The 24,158-nt window shown below is 38.9% G+C and overlaps 1 protein-coding gene across 6 annotated transcripts in view; it reads left to right on the forward strand.

Moving 5' to 3' along the window:
- The window catches only part of INTU (inturned planar cell polarity protein), a 116,746-nt gene that overhangs the window by 20,885 nt on the left and 71,703 nt on the right, over window positions 1–24,158 (forward strand). For 5 of the 6 annotated variants that reach the window (XM_032806016.2, XM_032806015.2, XM_032806017.2 and 2 more), the window contains exons 2-3: window positions 542–1,134; window positions 15,545–15,630. In XM_032806016.2, coding sequence (XP_032661907.1) covers window positions 542–1,134; window positions 15,545–15,630 — 679 coding nt within the window. The remainder of the gene's footprint in view (window positions 1–541; window positions 1,135–15,544; window positions 15,631–24,158) is intronic. The other variant, XM_075066263.1, reaches the window with a different exon arrangement.

The raw sequence follows: 24,158 nt of genomic DNA on the forward strand, positions 1-24,158 counted from the left end.
TGGAAATCTTCCCATAAACAAAGCAATGATAGTCCGTTATCTTTTATTGCTAAAGTACACTGCTAACTCAATTTTTATCTGTATGCTATTCGTAAATGCCAACAATACAACTGTTCTTTTAGATGGCTTAAGGGAGAAACATGGGAAAGAATGGACAGGATGTCATTCTTGTTTGACTCAAAGAAAACCCCTCACTCTGATGGATAATGGTTACTTATTCAGACATGCCTGTGAAAGGAACAGTTCAATGAAATTGGCTTCTGTGAATGATGCTTTTGCAATGGATGAATAGTAAAACACTATAAAAAGCTACTTCAGACTCTGGAAGGGCAGTAGTGGTTCTGCCGCTGCTTTTTTTTTCTTTTCTTTTTTCTTTTCTCCCTATGAGGATTTTTATATTCAACATGATCGAGAGCACCAAGGCCATAGAATTTCAAGAGGGAGACTTTTTCTCACCCCCTATCCAAAGTAAACAAATGTAGTTGGTATTGCTATCTTTCTTGTCTGCATTTGCATTTAATTGTTTCTCTCTCTCTCTCAGCGACCTTGAGCCTGAATGGTTGGACAGTGTGCAGAAAAATGGGGAATTATTTTATCTAGAACTGAGTGAAGGTGAAGAAGAAACTCTTCTTCAAGACATCTCTTCAGAGGTGCCTGCAGTGAATCATGTTAGGTTCCGTGAAAATGAAGCTGAGGTTATTCAAGAGGGATCACGAAAAGAAAGAAAGTATGAACCCAGACTGAGAAAAATCACCAAAATTTTAAAAAAGAAAAGCCTGTTACCAAAACATTCTGGTAAGAAAGGAACTGGTGATAGTGATAGGCATCCTTGTGGCCCAGCTTCCATACTGAAACACCAATCCACTCAGAAGATGGGAGTCATAGTCCAGCAACAGTACAAAGATGTATGTGTTTATGTAAATCCAAAAAGGCTACCCAACGATGGAGCAGGGGAAAAACTCAAGCTTTTGGAGGCATTGATAGGGATTGTTCATCAGTCTTCATGGAGCAGCAGAAGAGCTGAAAAGCAAGGAGAACAAGACAGAAGCAACAAAGGGATCAATGAAGAGAAGCTTGTGGTTCATAGCTTGGTCCCAGGCAGCTCAGCCATAAAAACAGGTCAAATCTTGATTGGTAAGTAACCCAATGAACACTGACATGTGCTTACTCTGATCAAAACCAATGTTAATTTACTCTTCAAATTGCAGCAAAACCTAGACCACCAAGCATTTTCAGTAGATGTAAAGGATAACTTAAATATTTCTGAGATTTTAAGTATATTTGAGCTCATAGTATATCAGCTTATAACTCTGAGTTTCTGCTATAACTGGAATTTAGTTGAATACAAAACAGCGTATATAACTTATTTTTATTAAACAAAACAACCATATGTTTTGGATACATAAACTTGTCTTATCAAAATATGATCCACATTTACAGCTATCTTATAATAAGTTTAGGCCTCAACATATTTGATACTAAATTTGGATTTCAAAAAAATCCCATATTTTTATTTACAAAAAATTCAGGTTTTATCCACACTGAGCTGTAGGCACATGGGCTATTCATAGACTTATTACCAATAAGCAATGAATGTGTTTTTGTGCTCCTGGCATGCTGAGTCAGTTTTCTGTTGAGGCTTGGATCACTGTCGGCAATTTAATACAAATCTCTCTAGGCAGTTGAAGAAGTCTTGTCCCTCTTTCCAACCATGGTACTCATACAGACAAGTGGGACTGCATACACTAGTTTTGACTGGGTTCAAGAGGAGCAGCAAACAAAGGCTCCAACTTGTGTAAAGGGTGAGCCTGAGCTGATTCAGTGTGTGAGGCACTGTGGAACAAAGAACTGATAAACTAGTGTATGGGCCTATGAGAATCCCATGCAGATGATAAGTAGTGCCTGGTGAGATTAGCCTGCATGTAGACTTTTAGTTTTGTAATACATTTTTCTCTGAAATGTTTTTATCCTAAATGTATTGTGGTTTGTGACAATTGATTGGTCACTGGTAATCCTGTCATACTCCAGCACCTGCAGTTCTACTAAAGTGAGATTTGTTTGAAGAAGCACTGTAACTAGGATTCCCAGTTCGGTTGGATGTATTCTTGGAGCTTTCATCACATGACATAATCTTTAATTAAAGATTAATCTTTTATCCTTGGAGACTTCAGGACAATCCTGAAGAGCTGGCAATCCTAACTGTAACTTGCAAGGAAATTACAGCCCAAATCCCTAGTCTGGAGGGGGCAGGACATGAATTTCTACCCTGAGAATGGTGATGGCTAGAGGCCTGAGATCTGAGTAGAAGTGCCCTCAAGGAGACTACAAAGGGTTCAGAGATGCAGTTATCCCTGTGGCAATTTTGGGGTAATCCAATAAAACAATCCTGTGTGATCCAAAGTATGAAGCTTTGAAATGTATGTATATGTGTGTATTCTGAAACTAAACTAAATTGTGGGAGGGAAGCATGTTGGGTAAGGGAAGCATGTGGGCAGGGAATGAAAGTCCTAGGCCACCATTTTACAGGGTGTTGGTAGAAACTCTGCAATTACCTTAAATGCTCAAGAGGAAACAATCTGTAAGTATAAAGGTCTAAATGGATTGTGAGAACGGATACATATTGCACAAAACCTCTACCTGTTCATCTGTAAAGAACTGGTGATATTAGGCTTCAAATTGTTCTTTGGAGAGAAAGGAGTGAAAATGTATACTCTGGATGGGATTTTCAAAAACTCTTAAATTTAGGAGCACAAGTCCCATTTGAAAGTCAAATCACATAAGCACTCCTGAAAATTCCACCTTTGACTCAATAGTGCATGTTTTGGATAAGAGTATTAAAGAATATTCCCTTGTTTAAAAAAAAAAAAAGAATAACCCTCCAAGTTGTGCCATAAAATAGGAAAAGGCTAATATATAAATAAGATTGGACGGAGACTCGGGCTGTATCTTCAGCTTGATAGGCCCTGGTTTATATGCATAAATTTCATTAACTAATAGTCTGTAAATGTCTGCCATCACACTAACAATGTAAAACCTTCGCTTGGGACACACTTAAGGTGACCAGACAGCAAGTGTGGAAAAGTGGGACAGGCAGTGAGAGGTTATAGTCACCTATATGAGACACAAACCCTGAATATCAGGACTGTCTATAAAATTGGGACGTCTGGTCACCCTAGTCACACAAGTCCTGAGTTAAAGTAGTATTCTCTTCTCTCCTGATTTTTGTCTACAAGAATAGGCATACAGGCAGCTCACTATGACAAGTACCTGGCCTAGGAGATGAGATTAACTCCTCAACTGTTTCTGTTTCCATGGCAGGTATGTCAGTATTGCATTTATCCTTAACAGAGCTAAGGAGGCAAAAGCATGTTAAGAGGGTGTGGAGAAATGAAATCTTTGTTTTGTTTTAGATGGGGACATTTACTTAAACCTCAGAGGTTGGTAGTTTTATTACATGTCCTGAGCTACCATCAACCAACATAACCTTATTTTTACATGTTGGAAACAAAACACTTCAAAGCATACTGCCATCATTCAGCTTCGAACAGGGAAAATGTGCTGTCTCCTGTGCCAAGTGGCATAAAAGTATAATTTCCATATAAAAATACTCCAAATTATACATGTGCAGTGAACATTGGGTACTCTGAAATCTATATGTGGTATCTAGCACCAGGGACATTTTGCATAAACTAAATGCTTGGATTTTAATGCAGTTGGCATAAGGGATGTACAATTAAAAACCCAAACACTTATTTTTTTTATTTTTTCTTGTAAACCACATTTAATTTAGTCTGTTCTAGTCAGAAACCCTTCTGGTTTAGCATTGCTGTATTGTATATCAGAAGGCAAGATAGCCAGGTCGTTATGAGTGTACACCCAAACTCTGGTTAAAACCAGAAGTGCAGTTCTGCAGGCTGACCCTCATGTTTAATTTTAGATACATACATGGTACTAACATGAAAAGAATAAAAAAAATACAAGTTTATTATGGTCTAAAATATCACTTACAAGAAAAAGCTTAAGATGAGATTCAAGAATCCTGCCCTGAATTGAGCAGTTCTTTATTAAAATGTACTTCAAGTTTAAGTTGATCTTAATACTCATGAGAATTACTAGTTTCTCAGTTGTTAAGTTTATCAGAATGGTATGGTTCACGCTAACCAATGTTGCTAGAACTCTACTTCTCTCATCTCTTACCAATAAGGACCTGCAGAACAATACACTACTTTGCCTACATGCATTTGTTACTCTGTAAAACAATGTGTGATCTCACTGCTCATCATAACCTTGAGAACCAGGCATTAAACAACTTTTGCCTCTGAACATGAACATTTTGAAGTGCTGCTCTTTGACTATATTAGTAACAGTTTTGGGTCACTTGGCATATCTAATTTAACTTTCTAATTTGATTTCTAAATCAGAACTCTGTAGATTTTAGTTTTGTATCCCTGGCAGACAGAATACCTGACTTTTTCAAGTAATCTCATACAGCTCGGAGATTGTAATCTCAATGAGAAGTGTGGTAGCTACTTTAATAGCGGTCAAAGTTTAATATTGCAGATTAAGCACTTTGTTTTACAACCAAATGGACTTCCAAGAAAGATGGACAAGGCAGTTACTTGACGTTTTTAATGGAAATTTTTGTTCATAGTTCCTTAAAATAGTGCCTTAAGGTATCTTGTCCAGTTTATTCTGAAATTTGTATCACTATAGCTTAATACTTAAGATTGAACATCTATTTGTACACCACATATTTAAAAAACATCAAAGATTGCATATGGAAGTAATATTCTCTTGCAATACTTAACCATATAGATGATCAGAATCATGGTTACATTTTAATAATAATAGGTATATCCCCATTAATTATAATTATCTCCTAGAACTGGAAGGGACCCCAAGGGGTCATTGAGTACAGCCCCTTGCTTTCATTAGCAGGACCAAGTACTGATTTTGCCCCAGATCCCTAAGTGGCCCCTCAAGGATTGAACTCCCAACCCTCGGTTTAGCAGACCAATGCTCAAACCACTGAGCTATCCCTCCCCCTTTAATATTCTGAGAAGAAATAAACCAGTTCTGGTACCAAAAATTTGCTGTCTAATAGTCCTGTGTGTTTTCAAGAACAAAATAAAAATACTTTAGCCAGGTCTGTTAAACTGTTTACTACAAAGATGTTCTAAAACTAAATCTTTCTGTATATTGTGACAGCTCCAGCTGAGTGGTCTTCTCTTGGCCACTTAGCACATCTGGATCTCCAAGTGTTTTAAGTCTCCCTGGGTCTTAGCAGGCTACAGTAGTGTTTCTTCCCTTTGTGCTCTGTCTGGCATATTTCTGGGGCACTAACTCTGTTACTCTCTCATGGAAATGGAGCCTATCAAGCTACCTGTGTAGGCCCCCACTTCCAGCACTCCCAGGATACCCCAGGAGTCTATATAACCCTAGAATCCCACCAAAGGTCTGATCTTTCTGGGCTGCAGATTCTCTCAAGAGACACGTGGTAGATGTAGCATATAACAGACACCTGTTGTTCTGTGACACTTTGCTCTTTATTTAATAACATAGGAAATACACACCATCCATTTAAAAAAACTACATGCATTTCCCCTCACCTTGGCAGTCTGTGGGGGACAATCTGTGTTCAGGTATGTAGGGTCCACCCTTCTGTGTCATGCATCTCCCGCAGCAGCTTCTTTCATCTTGAGTTGGTGGAAAGTGGCCAAAGAGAGAGGAATAGAGTAGTTTCTGTCCCCCCCATTATAGCCTTCCTGTCTCCTCTGTCAGATGACTTCCTAGTCAGCCTCAGTAGGTGACCACTGAGTCCTATCCAGTGACTTCATTGTCAGACCACCTTCCCTTGACAAACGAATTATCCTGGCTGGGAGTCACTCTTGTCTACAGCTGTTACACAACAATGATCGAACATGTAAGTCAACATCCCTTTTTGGTTTGCCCTTTTGCCTCCAGGCTGGACTGAAATACCAGAGCACATCGAGAAAGCAACTAGCTTCTACACTAAAAATTGAATTTGAAACTTGATAAGGATACGTACAAAGTTTATAATCTCACACAGAATTTGCTAATTGTAAAGACAGATCCCCAAATCATCACAGAGGTCCATTATAGTTCACCATCCCAGACAGAATTAAAACAAACTCACCCCTCAGGTCTTCTTTAGTCCAAAAAAGTTGTGGGTTTTTTTCATTGTTGCTCTGAATGTTTTCTATTTTTCTGCTCAAAGTAACAAGCAGCTAGGCCTGTTGTGTTTGTAATGGCTTTTATTTCAGATCCTCTTTGCAAATGTAAGTCCTTCCGTATTTTTGCAAGACCACTTTTGCTTGCCCAGCTTCATTCTTAAGGTTCATGAAAAAGCAGCAACAGTAAAACAAGATTAATCAGTCATTCCAAGATACTATTAACTATATGCTCCATTTAGTGTCTGTTCAGTGTCACTCTTAGGATAACAGTTCCCTATTGTTTGCTATGCTAGTTAAGATTTATGAGTATATGTCTTCTCTAGAATTAGATGGGGGTAACGGAGTAAGTGCGTTTGTTGCCACTTCTCATACTTACTCAATAGTTGCTGCCTAACTCATAACTCCTTAATTTCTGTGTCTAGGATGCCTATTGTTGCATGTGTAAAGAAAGTAGAGATCCGTATAAGGGAAAGATTCTCCTTTTCTACCGGAGATGCTGGTTGAAACATCTCAGTTTGTTACTGAGTCTCAATCTTTCAGTTTTCCCAAGATACAAAGGGAAATCTCATATACTCAGCTTTTTGTTTTGATCAGGTCAGTGAGGTGCAGATGCAAATCTGAACTTTCAAAGCAGAGCTTATTTTAAAATAGACTTTTGTACGTTGAGGTGATACTGCAAAAATTCTAGTAAAGATGATCAAAACTTGGAACTTTGAACATGTTGAGTATATTATCAGAAGATTTTTTAAGTGGTCTACTTCATTTAATTTTATAAAACTGTACATTGTTCTCTCTTTTATTTTTTTATTTTTTTTTCCCCCAGTGCTGAATTTTTCTGCTTCTAGTTTTTTCTGTTCTGGTGAAAGAGCTAATAAAAATAAAAAGGCTCACCAAAACAAGCCCAAGAAAAAAATGACTTCAAAAGAGGCTTGTGATAGGAGATGGAAGTATGATTGGTTCCGTCTCTTCTAATAGAGTTAATTAGCGAGAGGGGAGAACTGGGTCCCCCTGTCTTGTAGGAAGGGTGTTACTTAAGTGTTGCTACTGGAAATCCCCAATGTTAGAAGAAGTGTGCATGGGGAGGAAAATCCTTGCAGAGACTGAAAGGTTAACACTGTGGCATCCTAGTTTTTTAGTACTACACAGTGCCTTGTGTTCTATAGCTACATAATCATTCCCATATTGACCCACCTATTGACTTCCATTCCTTCTGTTACTGCACTCATCACCGTGGTATCTGATTGTCATTCATGGCTTCCTTTACTCCCTCAGAGAACACAAAGGTACTTTTTGTCTCCTAACATGATATAAGAACTAGAGAGAGACTAAGGCTGTGTCTACACTGGCAACTGAATGACACAACTTTGTGTTTCAGAGGTGTTTTTTAATAAACAAAAACAAAAACCAACAGACGACAAAAGTTTTGCCAACAACAAGCACCGGTATGAACAGTGCTTTTGTCATAAAGCATAATTCCCAATTCTGAACCTTAGCGTCCAAAAGTGGGTGCCTGCATGAACCTCCAGGCTTAATTACCAGCTTGGATCTTATAGCGCTGCCACCAGACAGGAATTACAGTGCCTGCCTCACTCTGGTCTCCCCAAACCCTTCCCTGGGGAGCCCAAGACTCAGATGCCTTGCGTCTACAACAAAGGGAAATAACCCCTCCCTTGTTCCTCTTATTCCTCCCCCTTCCCCTCCCTGGTGGCCCTGACAAATCACCCTATATTCAATGTCCTTGCAATTGCAATAACAGAGAGATCAATGTTTCTTTCACCCTCAGTGTCCGGTCCCGGCAGAGTACAGCTTTGCACTTCTGACACAAAGATTCCCGTCCCCCTTTTCCTTCCCTCCCCACCAATTTCGCCCTGGTCAGTTTTAACTTAGGAAAAATTCCAACAGGTCTAAAAAGAAAGCTTATATAAAAAGAAGAAAAAGACATAAAAAATTAATCTCTGTCTCAAGAACAATATACAGGTCAGTTGCTTAAAGAAAAATGATATAAACAGCCTATTTCAAAAAGAATACAATTTAAAAACATTCCAAGCAACTACACACATGAAATACAGAAAAACAATATAAAACCTATATTGTCTTATCCCTGTACTTCAACTGGAACAGAAGCTTACGAAGCTGAAGATAGAAAGCTCCCCTCTCGAGCCAGAGAGACTAGACAGGCTCAGAGAGAACAAAGACAAACCACTAACAACTTCCCTCCCTGAGCTTTGACAATCGTTTCCGATTCGTCCTCTGGTTCAGGTGTTTAGTTCCTTTGTTAACCTTACAGGTAAAAGAAAATTTAACCCTTAGCTATCGTTTATTGAAAGCCCTTTGTCAGCAGGAGCGCTCTTCGCTGACAAAGCAAACGCGCTGCGCTGATGAGGTGGCAAGTTTTTGTTGACACGTAGAGCTCCCTCCTGCTGACAAACAACAGCTAGCTGCCTGCCTTTTAGCAGCATGGCTGTTGTGTAGACATAGCCTAAGTACATTCAGGATTACTGTAATTGTAAAGAGGCAAAGCTGGGCATAAGTATCTGTTGCATGTTATACTGGCAATGCTCTGCTCCTGTCCAAGCCCAGAATGAACTAGTGTCATAAACAGATAGCTAAGGGTTAATGTTTCTACCTGTAAAGGGTTAAAAAAGAACCAAACACTGACCGGGACCAATCACGAAACGGATTTTTTTAAATAAGCTCAGGGGAGGAATTTTTGGTGTGTGTCTTTTGTCTGTGACTCTGTGCTCTCTCGGCTCTAAGAGAGGATCTTTTTTACCTTCGTTTCTAATCTCTGCTTCCAAGTTGTGAGTACAAAGGTAGAAAAAACATAGGCTTATATTGTTTTTTGTATTTACATGTGGTATTTTGCAGGAATGTTTTAAATTGTAATTCTTTTTGGATAAGGCTGTTTGTTCATGTTTTCTTTTAAGCAATTGACCCTGTATATTGCATCTTGCTACAGAGACCATTTTTATTGTCTTTTTCTTCCTTTCTTATATAAAGCTTTCTTTTTAAGACCTGTTGAGTTTCTTTGGTTAAGGCTAAGGAACGAAGGAGGGGGAAATCCCTTGTGTTGATTGACTAAGCTTGAATTTGCATAGCCTCTGGTGAGGGGGAGAGACACTTTAATCTCTCTGGTTTGTTGTTTCAAGGAATGGAAGCAGGAAATCCATTTAGTGTACCCAGGGCCGTGAGAATCTGGGGAGTAAAGAGGGAGAAGGAAGTCGGTTATTTCCTTGTTGTGAGACTCGACATCGAGTCTTGAGGTCCCCCAGGGAAGGTTTGGGGAGACCAGAGTGAGGCAGGCACTGATTCCTGTCTGGTGGCAGGGCTATCAGATCCAAGCTGGTAATTAAGCTTGGAGGGTTCATGCAGGCACCCACATTTTGGACGCTAATGTTCAGAATTGGGACTTATGCTTATGACAACTAGAAACTACGCTGGAAGACAATCCCACATCCTCTTTTAATGGCAAATTGATCTTTAAGGTTTTGTCCTCTAAGAAAGGGAAAGTTCATCTCATTTCCACTTTTCGCTCCCAAGAATCAATGAAGGATGGTGTTGGTTTTCTTGCAGAGAGGACTTCTGTTGTAGAGAAAATATGGTCCATCATGCTTATAAACAATTCATTTTCTCCTGCATTTGAACAGTAAAAGCTAGGCCTGTTAGTTAATTGCAGTTAATAGTTAACTCAACAAATTAACTCAATTAAAAATTGTCATTTTAATTGCATTGTTAAACAATAGACTACTAATTTAAATTTATTATAAATATTTGTGGATGGTTTTTCTACATTTTCAAGTATATTTGTCAATTACAATACAGAATTCAAAGTGTACAGTGGAATCATGGACAAAGGGGCATACAAATGTTTAACATATCTGATACAAAAATACCTTGCAATAGTATACTACAAGAGTGCCATGGGAACGCCTGTTCTCACTTTCAGGTGATGTTGTAAATAAGCGGGCAGCATTATCTCTTGTAAATGTAAACAAACATGTTTGTCTTAGTGATTAGCTGAAAAGAAAGTAAGACAGTGGAGTTGTAGGCTCAAGTTTTATATTGTTTTGTTTTGAGTGCAATTATGTAAAAAACCTACATTTTTAAGTTGTGCTTTCACGATAAAGAAATTACACTACAAAACTTGCATGAGGTGAAATGAAAAATACTATTCATTTAGTGCAAAAATTTGTCATAACAATATAAAAATGAGGGCTGTACACTTTTTATTCTGTTCTAATTGAAATCAATATATTTGAAAATGTAGAAAACATCAAAAATGTTTTATTGTTTAACAATTGCAGTGCAATTAAAACTGCAATTAATTGTAATTATTTAATCTCATGATATAAGTTTTTTTTAATAATTTGACAGCCCTAATAAGAACATCAAACCTCAATGGTGGAGACCCTCATGTCAAGTTTTATATGTAGTATTTTAAAAAATAAATATACAATCCTAAAACGTCACCAATCCATGGGTATGGACAGTTATTGAAAGAGATTGGGCCATGCCAGTGGATAATACCAGACATGGAATCTGCCTAACTTTCACTAGTTGTTGAACAGCAACCATTGCATAAAGACAGGTGATTCAGAGGCACATACCTGCAAGGCAGATACCTGTGTCTGTCATAATGGAACTAACACACAGCTAGGATTCCTGTCGATAAAAGAGTTCCTTTGAGAGCTCCAAAGTACTTTAAGGGATCTGTTTGGCTTTTTTTGTTCCCAAGAGAGGGAGTGTACTCAGTGAAAGGGTTATGTAAACTAGAAAAAAGTTAGAAGCCAAAGCTAGCTATATGGTATTTGCATAAGTATTGCCGTGTCTCAATTTTCATTATAGTCTGAGATGTTTGAGCCTTCTCTTGAAACATAGCAGCATTACTTTGGGATAAAAGTGCCCTCTAATTTATGTAGCAATTAGTTGATCGGTCATCAGTGGAATGTGTGGGGTTTTTATGAAAGGAGTATGGGAATATTAACCCTTAAAAGTATTTTTGCCTAGTGACTTAATGGAATTAGAGAAGGTGGTGAATGTCAAGATATCATGTAAAGGTTATCTATTTCCTCTCCCATCAAGGTGCTGAAGTAGATCACTCTCCATGTTTAAGATGACCTCCACTTTCCATTTCAACCAGAACATGATATTCACTTATTAACTGAGGGTTCAGGCCACAGATAAGGATAAGGGCATTGAGGCCTAGATCCTCAAAGGTGTTTAGGCTCTTAACTTCCTCTGATTTTTCAATGGAAATTAAATACCTTTTTGAGGCTCTGGGCCTGAAGATGTATCTTTTAAGAGAACAGACATTTTCAGAATGTTAGACTGACTTGTGCTTTGGGACATAGGAAAGCGGTCCCATTTATACATGGATGAAGGAAGGTATGAGAGTAATGTAGCTTAATGCCAAAAATCCCAAGTTTAAAAAAAAATACTGTCTGAGTAATAGCTTTCATCTTTGACTAAGAAGTAACTTCATTAGAGATTTGCAAAGAAGCCATCTCAGTTCTATATACAGTGCTACTAATACAGGTAGTGGGGAAGGTACTGTGCATCAGGTGCCAACTGGACCTTAAACTTATCCTAGGGATTTATGTACTGCTTTTCAAAATCTCATGCATCTGAACTGGTGAAATAGATTTAAGGAGGCTAAATAAATACATTTACCTCATTTTTTTTTTTTTTCCTTTTTAGTTCCTATGTTATCAGTCCAGCAGAACTGTTCTAGTAGGCTTTTTTTTTCTTTTCCCCAATGATGATTATTTTCCTTTACTGGATTAATGTTCTCTACACCCTTGGTTGCTCCTATTCTTTCCATATAGCCTCAGAGGATCACTCTGATAAATTTAGCTTTTCTCAACTATACCATGAGTGATCTGTTTTAAAAAAAAAAAAAAAAAAAAGCATTTTTGAAAAATGGGAACCACCTGTGGGAATGGTTGGAGTCTCTGAAAAGCTGATTTATTTATAGTGTATGCTTACTTTTTTATAAATTTAATAGAATAAATATTTACTGCAAGAATGGAAGTTTTTAAATACATGAACTGTTAGGCATCAAATCATAAAACACTTAGAGTACATACAGCGTAATTACTGCTTTTAAAAGGCAGTTGAAAATTTTTCGCTTCAGGAAATTGAAACATCACATGGGAAGTATGAAAGTCTTCCTTTCACTTAAAAATATTAAGGTGTTTACGTTCCCACTAAAATGTGTGCAGCTGGTTTGAACTTTATTACTTGGCAGAGGATTAAACTATTACTGTTGTGCAGACAGTGGTCTAAAAATTTTGAATTCCCTAGTAAACAAATTTGTTTAATTAAGCAATGCCAGTAATCTGGAACAACTTTTTATATTTCTTCTAGTGCCTGTAAAATTCAGGGGTTCTCAAACTTTTGTACTGGTAACCTCTGAGTGTGACTTCCCCTCCCCCTCCATTATAAATTAAAAACACATTTTAATATATTTAACACCATTATAAATGCTGGAGGCGAAGTGGGGCTTGGGGGGGTGGAGGCTGACACTCGTGACCTTCGCCCCCCCCCCCGAATAACCTCACGACCCCCCAGTTTGAGCATCCCTTCTAAATGATAGTCTTAAACATCCTGTACTAAAGGTTATCTATTTCCTAAAGTATTGCATTTAGTACTAAAGTATTGCATAGTATGGCACTTCGCTAATTCTATTGTACCAACTATGTTCGTACAAAAAAAAATTCTTGATAACATAACCTCTTAACATACGTTTGATCTCTGTCTGCACTATCATACTGTGGGCATCACATACAGAATCAGGAACCCATGATTCCTGTTGCACTGGTATGGATTCCCCTTGGTTGCTTTAGGCAAGCCATTTAAGTCTGCCTCAGTTTCCTCATCCTTAAAAGAGGGATAATATCTACATTACCTATGGGGCTGATGAGGACGTCTTATGTATTTTTAAAATATTCAAAATGTGAAATAAATGTAATTACTTCTGCCCCTAGAAACTGTTGGATGGGTTTTATGGACCTGCTGAATACCCACAGGTTTCACTGACTTCAGGGGAAGCTGGAAGTGCTCAACACCTCTGGAAAATTAAGCTGTGATTGGCTAAAGTCCAATTCTGCATACCAGAGCCCAGTAGTACACAGCTGGTATAATCACTAAATCCCATACAAGAAAAGTCCATATGTGCTTCGCATTAAATGTGTAGGTGAGATGAACCTATAGAGTTAGAAGGGGACAAAACTAAGAGACCATATGCTGCAGTCTGAATATGTGGGAGAGATTTTTTTGTTGGGAAGAAGTAATGCTCATGCCAAGGCCTAAACAGGCCAAAGCCTTTCCTGTGGTGTAAGTCAGAAAAAATACAAACTGGAGAGAGAATGGTAGAAAGATCTACCATTATTTGAAAGGAAAAGTTTTCTATGGGACGTTATCCTAAGGAAACCCATGATATTTTGCTATTATAATAAAAAGGGATTTTATCGGTGCAGTTGTTTGTAACACACTTCCTTTTTGGGGTGTATTAATAATTATACAGGACTGTGCTTCAAAATCTAATGTGAAGTGTTACCAAGAAAGTTTCAGGTCCTTGTTCTATTGAATAAAAACAATCTTTATATAATCTTCAGTCCCTTTCTGTTTTATTTTCAATTACTTTAAATAAACATCTAGCCAAAAATGATAAAAGATACGCTTAAGCCTGCCACTGACAAAGGGGAAGGGTTTCAATCAGATTCCAAGATCTTTCAACCACTGAACTGAAGGGTAGAAATACTCGACCATTGTGAGTACATTCACAATCCTCTCCAGATTTATTCCACTTCCTACCAAAATTATTTCAGCCTTCTTTGGACTGATATGAACCCAGCATTATGGGAGAACTGCTATCTCTTTTAGCTAATAAGAGAGCAGAATCTGGGTTATGTGGAAAAGAGAAGTAAAGTTGAATATCATTAGTATCTTGAGGAGTTGCCTAGCTCAAAACATCTCACCATCTCCCTAGACAGTTTGCATGTGCCCTTAATAAGAGGATTGTGAAGAATGAACCCTATTAGAGACCGAGGAAGCTCTTGAGATGAAAATTTGCCCAGCTCCTCCCAAAAAATAAAGAATGCAGCTACTCTGGAGAATCAGAGTTTGTTTACTGATAAAGAGCCTCAAAAGTAGAAGTTGTCACTGTCATTGACATTGATTTACTCTTTTCTTAATAAAATTAATAAAAGGGAAGATTAAAGACAGAACAAAAATTGAGAATGCTAATGAGAAGATCTGACCTAATAAGCATGAGCTTATCTGCCTCAAATGTGCTCAGAAGAAAATGCTTAGTTTTAAAACTGGCTGATTTGTAAACCAGTTCTTCTTCTCTGTAAAGAAGATCTAATTACCTCTTGCTAGGCAACTTACTGTCTCAAAGACAATTCTGATCAATAATAGACATGCACTCTCCATTGACTTTGGCTTGGCAGCAGTTCATTTTTGCAGGTGGTTTGTGTGAACTTTTTTGAGATCTATACAAGTCACAAGTAAATTTCTCTTGCTTTTCAGCTTGATTAAATGCAGAATTTAGGATTTTCAACTCACTCCCACAAGAAATAAGAATGGCCATGCAACTAATCACTTTGAAAATTAAATGAGAAACTAATTTTTTCATCTTAGCTTGCCTTCATTTTCTATAGACAGAAAGCATAGACAACCACGCAAGAGATCAACTAATTGAGCTATTTTTCCTGTCTGTAAAAGAGTTATCAAAGCTGTAGCCTGAAAAATTCAAACTGAAAATAAACACAGATTTTAAGGGAGGATAATTAGCAAGTGGAACAGCTTTTAGAGGATTCCCCATCACTTGAAGGCTTTAAATAGAGAAGCTAATTTTAAATCAAGCATATCTTCCCCAAAGAGATCTACTTCAGCTGCAAGTTATAGGGTTCAGTGCTGGAATTACTCGGTGCAGTTCAGTAGGCTGTATTATAGAAGTGGTCAGACAAGGGACTAAATCTGCAAAGAGAATTAGGTGTTGCAGTGCCTAACTTTTAGAGGTCAAACCACCCCATGCAATCCACAGCCCCAAGTTACATGCTTACACTCTGTTGTCTTTGAAAAGTGACATCAATATGCAGTAAAAAGAACAGCAGTACTTGTGGCACCTTAGAGACTAACAAGTTAAAGGCTTAAAGAGTCAGGCTATTAATCTTGGGATTTTCTCTTGTGTAAATGATGTATTTAAGAGGAGCCTACTTATATTTAAGGAAAATCATCTGAGAGTACTGGATGATATTTTAAATTTGAAGAGAACCTACTGTTGAATTTTGTATGGTGTTTCCATACACCCTGTATTTATGTGTTTGTTTGTTTTTTATCTCCAGGAGATGCCCTTGTTGCTGTAAATGATGTTGATGTGAATGCTGAGAATATAGAAAGGGTTTTGTCTTGCATTCCGGGTCCTATGAAGGTATTGTACTTTCGATAGAAATGTATACTGTGTTTTTGATATTTCTTGGGCAGTGGTAAATATATTACCTGTATGCAAAGAGCCAAGTTATAGCTGCTGTGAACATTGCAACTTTGAACACTATGATCTGTGTAAATAGAGAATAATATACGAAATGTTGTGGTGTCTTGATCATACTGGCTAGATGAGATGGGGAAGGTTGAATGTCTGGTCTGTAGATGTTAGGTATGAGGCAAAATATCACTGTCTTGTTAATAATAATGGACAACTACGCCGTTGGTCAGAAGTGGTGGGTGAATAATGGGGAGTTTGTTAGTTTATAATCCACAATTGGGATATATATGATGAAGAGTGAGTGTAATAAGATTTTTGAATTATAGGCTGTCTTGGCAAGATGCTCTTTATTGTGGTAATGGGAATCATGTACGTATCTAGATAGATAATTTAAAATAATTGTTGTCAATATAAATGATGGCCACAAAGTCACATCTAGGAAAAAACAACTTGCCTGTTGACCATAAGAGCATTTAGATGGTACACTATTGAGTTCTCTGCTAAATTAAATTGAGATCTTGGACTCCCAAAAGGCACACATGACAAATCCAACAACTTTTTGTTTAAAATATATATTAAAGATATTGCTCCTGATTAACATGGAGGATTTCATCCTTTTTCCACATACCTGCTCTTCTGTCTGAACAAGGATCCTGGAGTCAAGATAAAAAGTTTATAGATTCTGGTACTGGAAAACAGCCAGTAGACTTTTTGACCTTTGATATACAGCCTCTATGCTGACTGCACTGGAGATATATAGACGTAACAGTTCAATTATATCTTTCCCAATCTGGGTCTGTTTTTCTCTAGTAAGCAGATACATTCTGCTTCCACTGAAAAAAGAGTTTGTAACGAACGATATGAAAGCATCTTCCTTTACTCAGTGAAGTTAAGGTTTGAGTAGAATAAAAATTACTGTATCTGTAAATAGTTAGACAAGATTGAGAAAGTGAGAGCTCTGGAAAACCTCTCAGACATTGCTGATATTCCTTTCCTGTACCAATGTTATTTATTATGTGTCTGTTACATTTCTGTAGTTTGCTTACATACTGTAATGTTACATATGTGGTCTATTATGGTTTATTTCTGTTCCCTTACGGCGCTCTGTTTTGCTGCTGGAAAATCTCTATATAAACATTTGATTCCATGTGCTCTGTATCTCTATTTTTAAATCAATGGTTAAGTGAGTGGCTTCATACAGACTTGGGGCCAGTTTCTGGAGTGTGACTGACCAGCACATTCAGGAATGGTAAAAAGGTGGCTTAATGTTCACACATGCATTTCCATGATCCCGGTACCATCCCCTTTGTACTGAATTGGAGTTTTCCAAGCATTACTTAAATTTATGTTCTCTGCAGATACCCCTAAGGGACTGAAACTACAGCTAAGGACCAACATGATTTAGGGACACCCCAGCCAGGCCCGCTTTCCCCTATTATACTGGCAACAGGGAGAGAAGGTGGCGTGAGAGCCCTTATATCAGCTCTATGTCATCAGGGATTACCTTTGTACTGAGTAATCTTCCTTTGGCTGCTTATGCTAGTTTTAGGCCCGACCTATGTTGGTGGTGTGGTACAAAGCACAGATAATCTGGCCTTACGTTTGAGGCTAAGGATATGACTGCACTAGATTTCCAGAAAACCTTTTGACAAGATACCTCACCAAAGGCTCTTATGTAAATTAAGTTGTCCTGGGATAAGAGGGAAGATCCTTTCATGGATTGAGAACTGGTTAAAAGACAGAGAACAAAGGGGAGGAATAAATGGTAAATTTTCAGAATGGAGAGGGGTAACTAGTGGTGTTCCCCAAGGGTGAGTCCTGGGACCAATCCTATTCAACATATTCATAAATGTTTCTAGATAGGGTGTAAACTGAAGTGACAAAGTTTGCCAGATGATACTAAATGGCCTCAAGGATAGTTAAGCACAACAGCAGACTGTGAAGACTTCAAAAAAGCTTTCACAAAATAAGTGATTGGGCAACAAAATGGCAAATGAAATTTAATGTGGATAAATGTAGATGAATGCTATGAGGATGGGGGTAGGTTTAAAGATAAAATAAAAAAGAACAAGTTAAAAATCACTTAGAAAGTTAGATGCCTGGCAATCCCAGGGCCTGATGAAAAGATCCTAGAATATCAAGAAGCTAATAGAGGATATCTGAGCCTCTAGCTATATCTTTGGAAAGTCTGGGAAGACGGGAGAGATTCAGAAGACTGGAAAGGGCAAATATAGTGTCCATCTATAAAAAGGGAAATAAAAACAACCCAGAAAACTACAGACCGTTAGTTACTTCTGTGCTAGGGAAGTAATGGAGCAAAGTAATTAAGAGGAAATCATCTGCAAACACTGGAAGGTGTTAGGTTGATAGGGGAATAACCAGCAGGATTTTAAGAGAACAAATCGTGCTCAAACAATCTGATTAGCTTTCTTGATAGGATAACGAGTCTTGTGGATTAGGAGAAGCGGTAGAATTGTATACCTAGACTTTAGTAAGGCATTTAATACAGTCTCGATGATATTTCTTATGATAAACAGGCAAATACATCTAAAATGGGAGCTACATAAGGTGAGTGCATAACTGGCTGGATAACCGTACTCAGAGAGTAGTTATTAATGGTTCCCAATCCTGCTGGAAAAGTATAACACACAGTGGGGTTCCGCAGGGGTCTGTTTAGGAACTGGCTCTGTTCAATATGCTTCATCAACGACTTAGCTATTGGCATAGAACAGTACACTTATTAAGTTTGCAGATGATACCAAACTGGGAGAGATTGCAACTCGCTTTGGAGAAGCAGGGTCATAATTCAAAATGATCTGGACAAATTGGAGAAATGTGGTGAGGTAAACCGATGAAGTTCAATAAAGACAATGCAAAGTGCTCCACTTAGGAAGGAACAATCAGTTTCCACCGCATACAAAATAGGAAAGAGACTGTCTAGGAAGGAGTATGGCAGAAAGGGATCTAAGGGTTATAGTGGACCACAAGCTAAATATGAGTCAACAGTGTGGTGCTGTTGCAAAAAAGCAAACGTGATTCTGGATGCAATTAACAGGTGTTGTTGTGAGCAAGACACGAGGAGTCATTCTTGCCGCTCTAACTCTGCGCTGGTTAGCCCTCAACTGGAGTATTGTGTCCAGTTCTGGGGCACTCCATTTCAAGAAAGATATGGAGAAACTGGAGAGGGTCCAGGGAAGAGCAACAAGAGTGATTAAAGGTATAGAGAACATGACCTGTGAAGAAGCTGAAAGATTGGGTTTTATTTAGTTTGAAAAAGAGAAGACTGAGAGGGGACAGATAGCAGTTTTCAGGTATCTAAAAGGGTGTCACCAGGAGGAGGAGAACACTTGAAGCACAAAGAAGCATGGGCTTAAACTGCACCAAGGGAGGTTTGGGTGACATTAGGAAAAAGTTCCTAACTTCAGGGTGGTTGGACACTGAATAAATTCTTAGGGAGGTTGTGGAATCTCCATCTCTGGAGATATTTAAGAGTAGGTTTAGATAAATGTCATATCAGGGATGGTCTAGAACAGTATTGTTCCTGTCATGAGGGCAGGGACTGGATCGAGCCTCTCGAGGTCCCTTCCAGTCCTAGAGTCTATCGATCTAGAATGCACATGGGGTGGGGGGAAAAATAACCCCAACTATACATAAAATATTATAGGGGGGCTAATTTAGCTACAACTAATCAGGAAAGAGATATTGGAGTCATCGTGGATAGTTCTCTGAAGATGTCCACGCAGTGTGCAGCGGCAGTCTAAAAAGCAAACAGGATGTTAGGAATCATTAAAAAAGGGATAGAGAATAAGACAGAGAATACCTTATTACCCTTATATAAATCCATGATACACCTACGTCTTGAATACTGAGTACAGACGTGGTCTCCTCGTCTCAAAAAAGATATACTGTCATTAGAAATGGTTCAGAGAAGGGCAACTGAAATGATTAGGGATTTGGAATGGGTCCCATATGAGGAGAGATTAAAGAGACTAGGACTTTTCAGCTTGAAAAAGAGGAGACTAAGGGGGGATATGATAGAGGTCTATAAAATCATGAGTGGTGTGGAGAAAGTGGATACGGCAAAGTTATTTACTAGTTCCCATAATATAAGAACTAGGGGCCACCAAATGAAATTAATGGGCAGCATGTTTAAAACAAATAAAAAGAAGTTCTTCACACCGCGCAGAGTCAACCTGTGGAACTCCTTGCCTGAGGAGCTTGTGAAAGCTGGGGCTATAACAGGGTTTAAAAGAGAACTAGATAAATTCATAGAAGTTAAATCCATTAATGGCTGTTAGCCCGAATGGGTAAAGAATGGTGCTCCCACCCTCTGTTTGTCAGAGGGTGGAGATGGATGGCAGGAGAGAGATCACTTGATCATTACCTGTTAGGTTCACTCCCTCTGGGACACCTGGTGTTGGCCACTATTGGTAGACAGGATATTGGGCTGGATGGACCTGTGGTCTGATGTAGTATAGCCATTCTTATGTTCTCATGTACACTGCAAAACAAAAAACCATGGCAGAGAGTTTCAAGAGCCTAGGGACTTGGGCTTGTGGGGCTAACACTGCAGCATTAAAATTAGCCATATAGATTTCAGACTCAGGCTGGAGCTCAGGCTCTGAAGCACACTAGGGTTGCCAGGCGTCTGGTTTTTGACTGGAGCACCTGGTCAAAAAGGGACCCTGGCGGCTTCAGTTAGCACTGCTGACCGAGATGCTAAAAGTCCAGGTGGTGGCACAGCAGGGCTAAAGCAGGCTCCCTACCTGCCCTGGTTCCACGCAGCTCCCAGAAGCAGCTGGCATGTCTGGGTCCTAGACACAGGGGCAGCCACGGGAGCTCCATATGTCCCCTTCCCGAGTACTGGCTCCACAGCTCCCATTGTTTGGGAATCGCAGCCAATGGCAGCTGTGGGGGTGGCACCTGCAGGTGTGGGCAACATGCAGATCCCCCCAGCCGCCCCTTCGCCTAGGAGCCGGACATGCCGGTCGCTTCTGGGAGCCGCCTGAGGTAAGCGTCCCTCAAAGCCCGCACCCTTCACCACCTCCCACACCCCAACAACCTGCCCCATGTCAGAACCCTCTCCTGCAAACTAACTCCCGCCCGGCGCCCACAGCCTGCACCTTTCCCACGCCCCAAACCCCTCATCCGGCCCCACCTCAGAGCCCACACCCTCAGCCAGGGCCCGCACTCCCTTCCACACTCCAATCCCTGACACAGCCATGAGCCCCCTTCTGCATTCCGAACCTCTCGTCCCAGCCCGGAGCCCCCTCCTGCACCTTGAACCCCTCGCCCACTGCCACAGCCGGAGCCCTCACCCCCTCCTGCACCCCAACTCCTTGCCCTATCCCAGTGAAAGTGAGGGTGGATGGGGGAAAGCGAGTGATGGAGGGAGGGGAGAAGGAGTGCGAGGGAGGCGGAGCCTTGGAGAAGGGGCAGAGTAGGGTGGGGCCTCAGGGAAGAGGTGAGGAAGGGGATGGGGCAAAGGTGTTCAGTTTTGTGTGATTAGAAAGTTGGCCCACCCGCTTCCCTGGGCTTCAGAGCCTGAGCACCAGCCTGAGCTGGAACATGTACATGGCTGTTTTTTAGCTCTGTAGCACAAGCCCAAGTCTGTAGATCCAGTCTTTGACACTCACTGCTGTGGGGTTTTTGTCTGTTTGTTTTTTGCAAGGTAGACATACCTTCAGAAGCTTTTATCCACAGCTAACAAAATTTTGCTGTGGTCTCACAGCTTTCAGAGTAGGCACTTAAAAATAAGAGGGGGGTGAACTTGGTGATTGTACACTGAGCAATTTTTTAAAAGGAAACCATTTACAGAATTGTGGTAGTAACTTTTCTTCAGGAAGCTGAATCAGTTTCTTGTACTTAGAAAGTAATATTGTGGTGAAGTGCTGTTGTCACAGTGCAGTTTGCATTTCCCTTTTAATGTTGTACACTGGATGAATTGATCTGTATTTATTTGTTTTTCTAAATCTTTGTAACAACAATATTGCAAGGCTTATTTTTTTTTCATTTTAAGGTTGATTTTTTAACGTTAACATTAGTGTTTTATTTTCAAATTGTAAACTATAACTCTTGTATTACACACTATAGCTAGTTAGGGTTTACAGCAGTGAATAGCGCCCTAGTTACATGTGCACACCGTAATTCTCTAATGTGTGATGAACCCCGCATACTGTTTTGACAAATATAGCCTTTCCCAAAACAACAAGCAGTATGCAATACGTCTGAGACTGTTGAAATTGGCAATGTTTCTAGGAGCTGCTGAGCAGATACAAACATATATACTATTAAAACAATTATTTTATCTTAGAAATTGTTAATTTTTATATTACCCATGTTCCAGATAATTAAATATTTCAAGTTACTTTGTTAAATCTACCTCACCAGGGACATTGTACAGATTGATAATGTGAGATGAGAGATGGAAATTAAAAACTAAACTTCTTTCTCATCACAGAATATGTCCCAGTGTGTGTACACTATTCTTAATGCGGATCAAATAGTTCAAGATTTAATCCAACTCCTACAGATAAACATTTCCTATAAAATAAACGTGTCTAGTGTATTGGGAACCTGACTGTTTTCTTCTAATGGTATACAAAAATAAGTAATAATAGTGAAGATATGTTTACCATTCAGAAGGTGAACAGCAACTAGAATTTTTGATTTCTAGGTCATTACACTCAGATGACCACACTGCCATTTACAGCAAAGTTGGTGCTGGTGTTTGTAGGTTTGTAGTTTGTACATTTGCAGTTGCATAAGTCTAAGTGCTAGTCTGTCAGTTTAGGAAGGTTTCCAAGATATTTGATACCATGGAGCTTGACTAAACTAGTGAAGTTGTGGTAAAATATTGGCAGAACTCCACTGTAGAAGAATCCTGTCGCATCCTGCCTTTGACAAAATAGGTAGTTGCTGTAGCTACTATTGTTTACTGAATGAAAAGCAGACAATGTTGCTTAATTAATTGTATCCTTGTTAAATTGGAGCATATATATTGTTGCTCAAACATCCCATGTAAACTTTTTTATAGTAACTAATGTTAATGCAGCCTTAACATTCCCATTGTCAGTAAATCTGTCAAGCAGACAGTGATTGCTTGAAATGTATAACTGTTTCTCATGTTGGCTTTCCAAAACCTTTTATTAAAGTGCAATTATTTCCCAGTAACTGAACCAGCTTAAGTCAAGCCAGAAAAGTGATTGCCTAAATAGACTGTTGGAGAATTTTAATATATAGTTCTGTTTTTTTGCAATTGAAAACATTCTCTTCATGCTGCAGCAGAAATAAGTTTTGTTGCTTGCAAGCTTTAGTAAAAAAGATTGTTTGTTCACAAACTGAGTGGTTAATGTATTATCATTCGCTATGCATTGTAAAAGACATTGGATATAAGACGGTTGCAGCTGCATAAGACAAACTGTAGTGTTCTAAGTCAGATATTTCCATAATAAGTTGTCACAGCTCTTTTGTGAGCGTATACATAACATATACATAACTTTTTGCTATCTGGCTTTTCAGAAAAAAAATCTCTAACTTTTCTTAGCCCCAGCGAATGTGGATATAATTTATCTTGCCCACGAGCAGTACTTCTCAGATTGTGCTTATCTTACACAAATATCAATTTTTTGATAGATAACACCCAGTTTATCATATTTGTAAATTATGCCCACCCAGCACCACAAACAGTTGCTACATGAGACTGTATTTTTTTCAAGGCAAGGACCACATGTGCCTGTCTGCTTCCACAGCACCTAGCACAATCATGCCCTGATTCTGAGACGTTTGGGTACTACCACAATGCAAATAATAGAATAGGTAGGTAGATACAGAAGTAAATAAAAAATGAAACAAAAATATCCTTATTTTAACAAACCAGATTTTCACTATCTAAAGGTTTTACAGCAATCCTTGAACATGATCTAGAGACTACAGAGTTTCCCAGCCTCAGAAAGATCTGAGAGAATCCTGAATATTTACACTGTTAGTTTCATACAGGACCTACATTTTAACTCGCTGTAACCAAACCAGCTGCTACTTAATTTGACACAGATCACTGCTAGTGTTGACCCACTTCTGCTTAGCTTTGCTCATAAGAATATTGATGAGTCTGAACCCAAGATTTCTTTTCTTTTACCACTGTTTAAGAAAGAAAACCAGACCCTATTTTAGAACAGGCCTAAGTAAATACAGTGATTTACTTAATTTAATTCAGCTTGGCTGACTGTGTTTCTTTGTGTCCCATGAAATTATTGCAAGACACACAGGCTCTACCGTACCCTAGTCATAAGGGTAACAAGAAGAAGAAAATCTCTGACTTTCTCCAGGATCTATTTTAACCAAATACTTTGAAAACATTCAGTTAAGTGAATGTAACTGACATTTCTAGATTGTCTTTCAGCCAAAGATCCCAAAGCACGTGGTAAATTTTACAGAATATATATATATGGACTTTGGCCTTCCTTCACCCTGAT

This window comes from Chelonoidis abingdonii, chromosome 5 (genome assembly GCF_003597395.2).
Source record: "Chelonoidis abingdonii isolate Lonesome George chromosome 5, CheloAbing_2.0, whole genome shotgun sequence".
NCBI lineage: Eukaryota > Metazoa > Chordata > Testudines > Testudinidae > Chelonoidis > Chelonoidis abingdonii.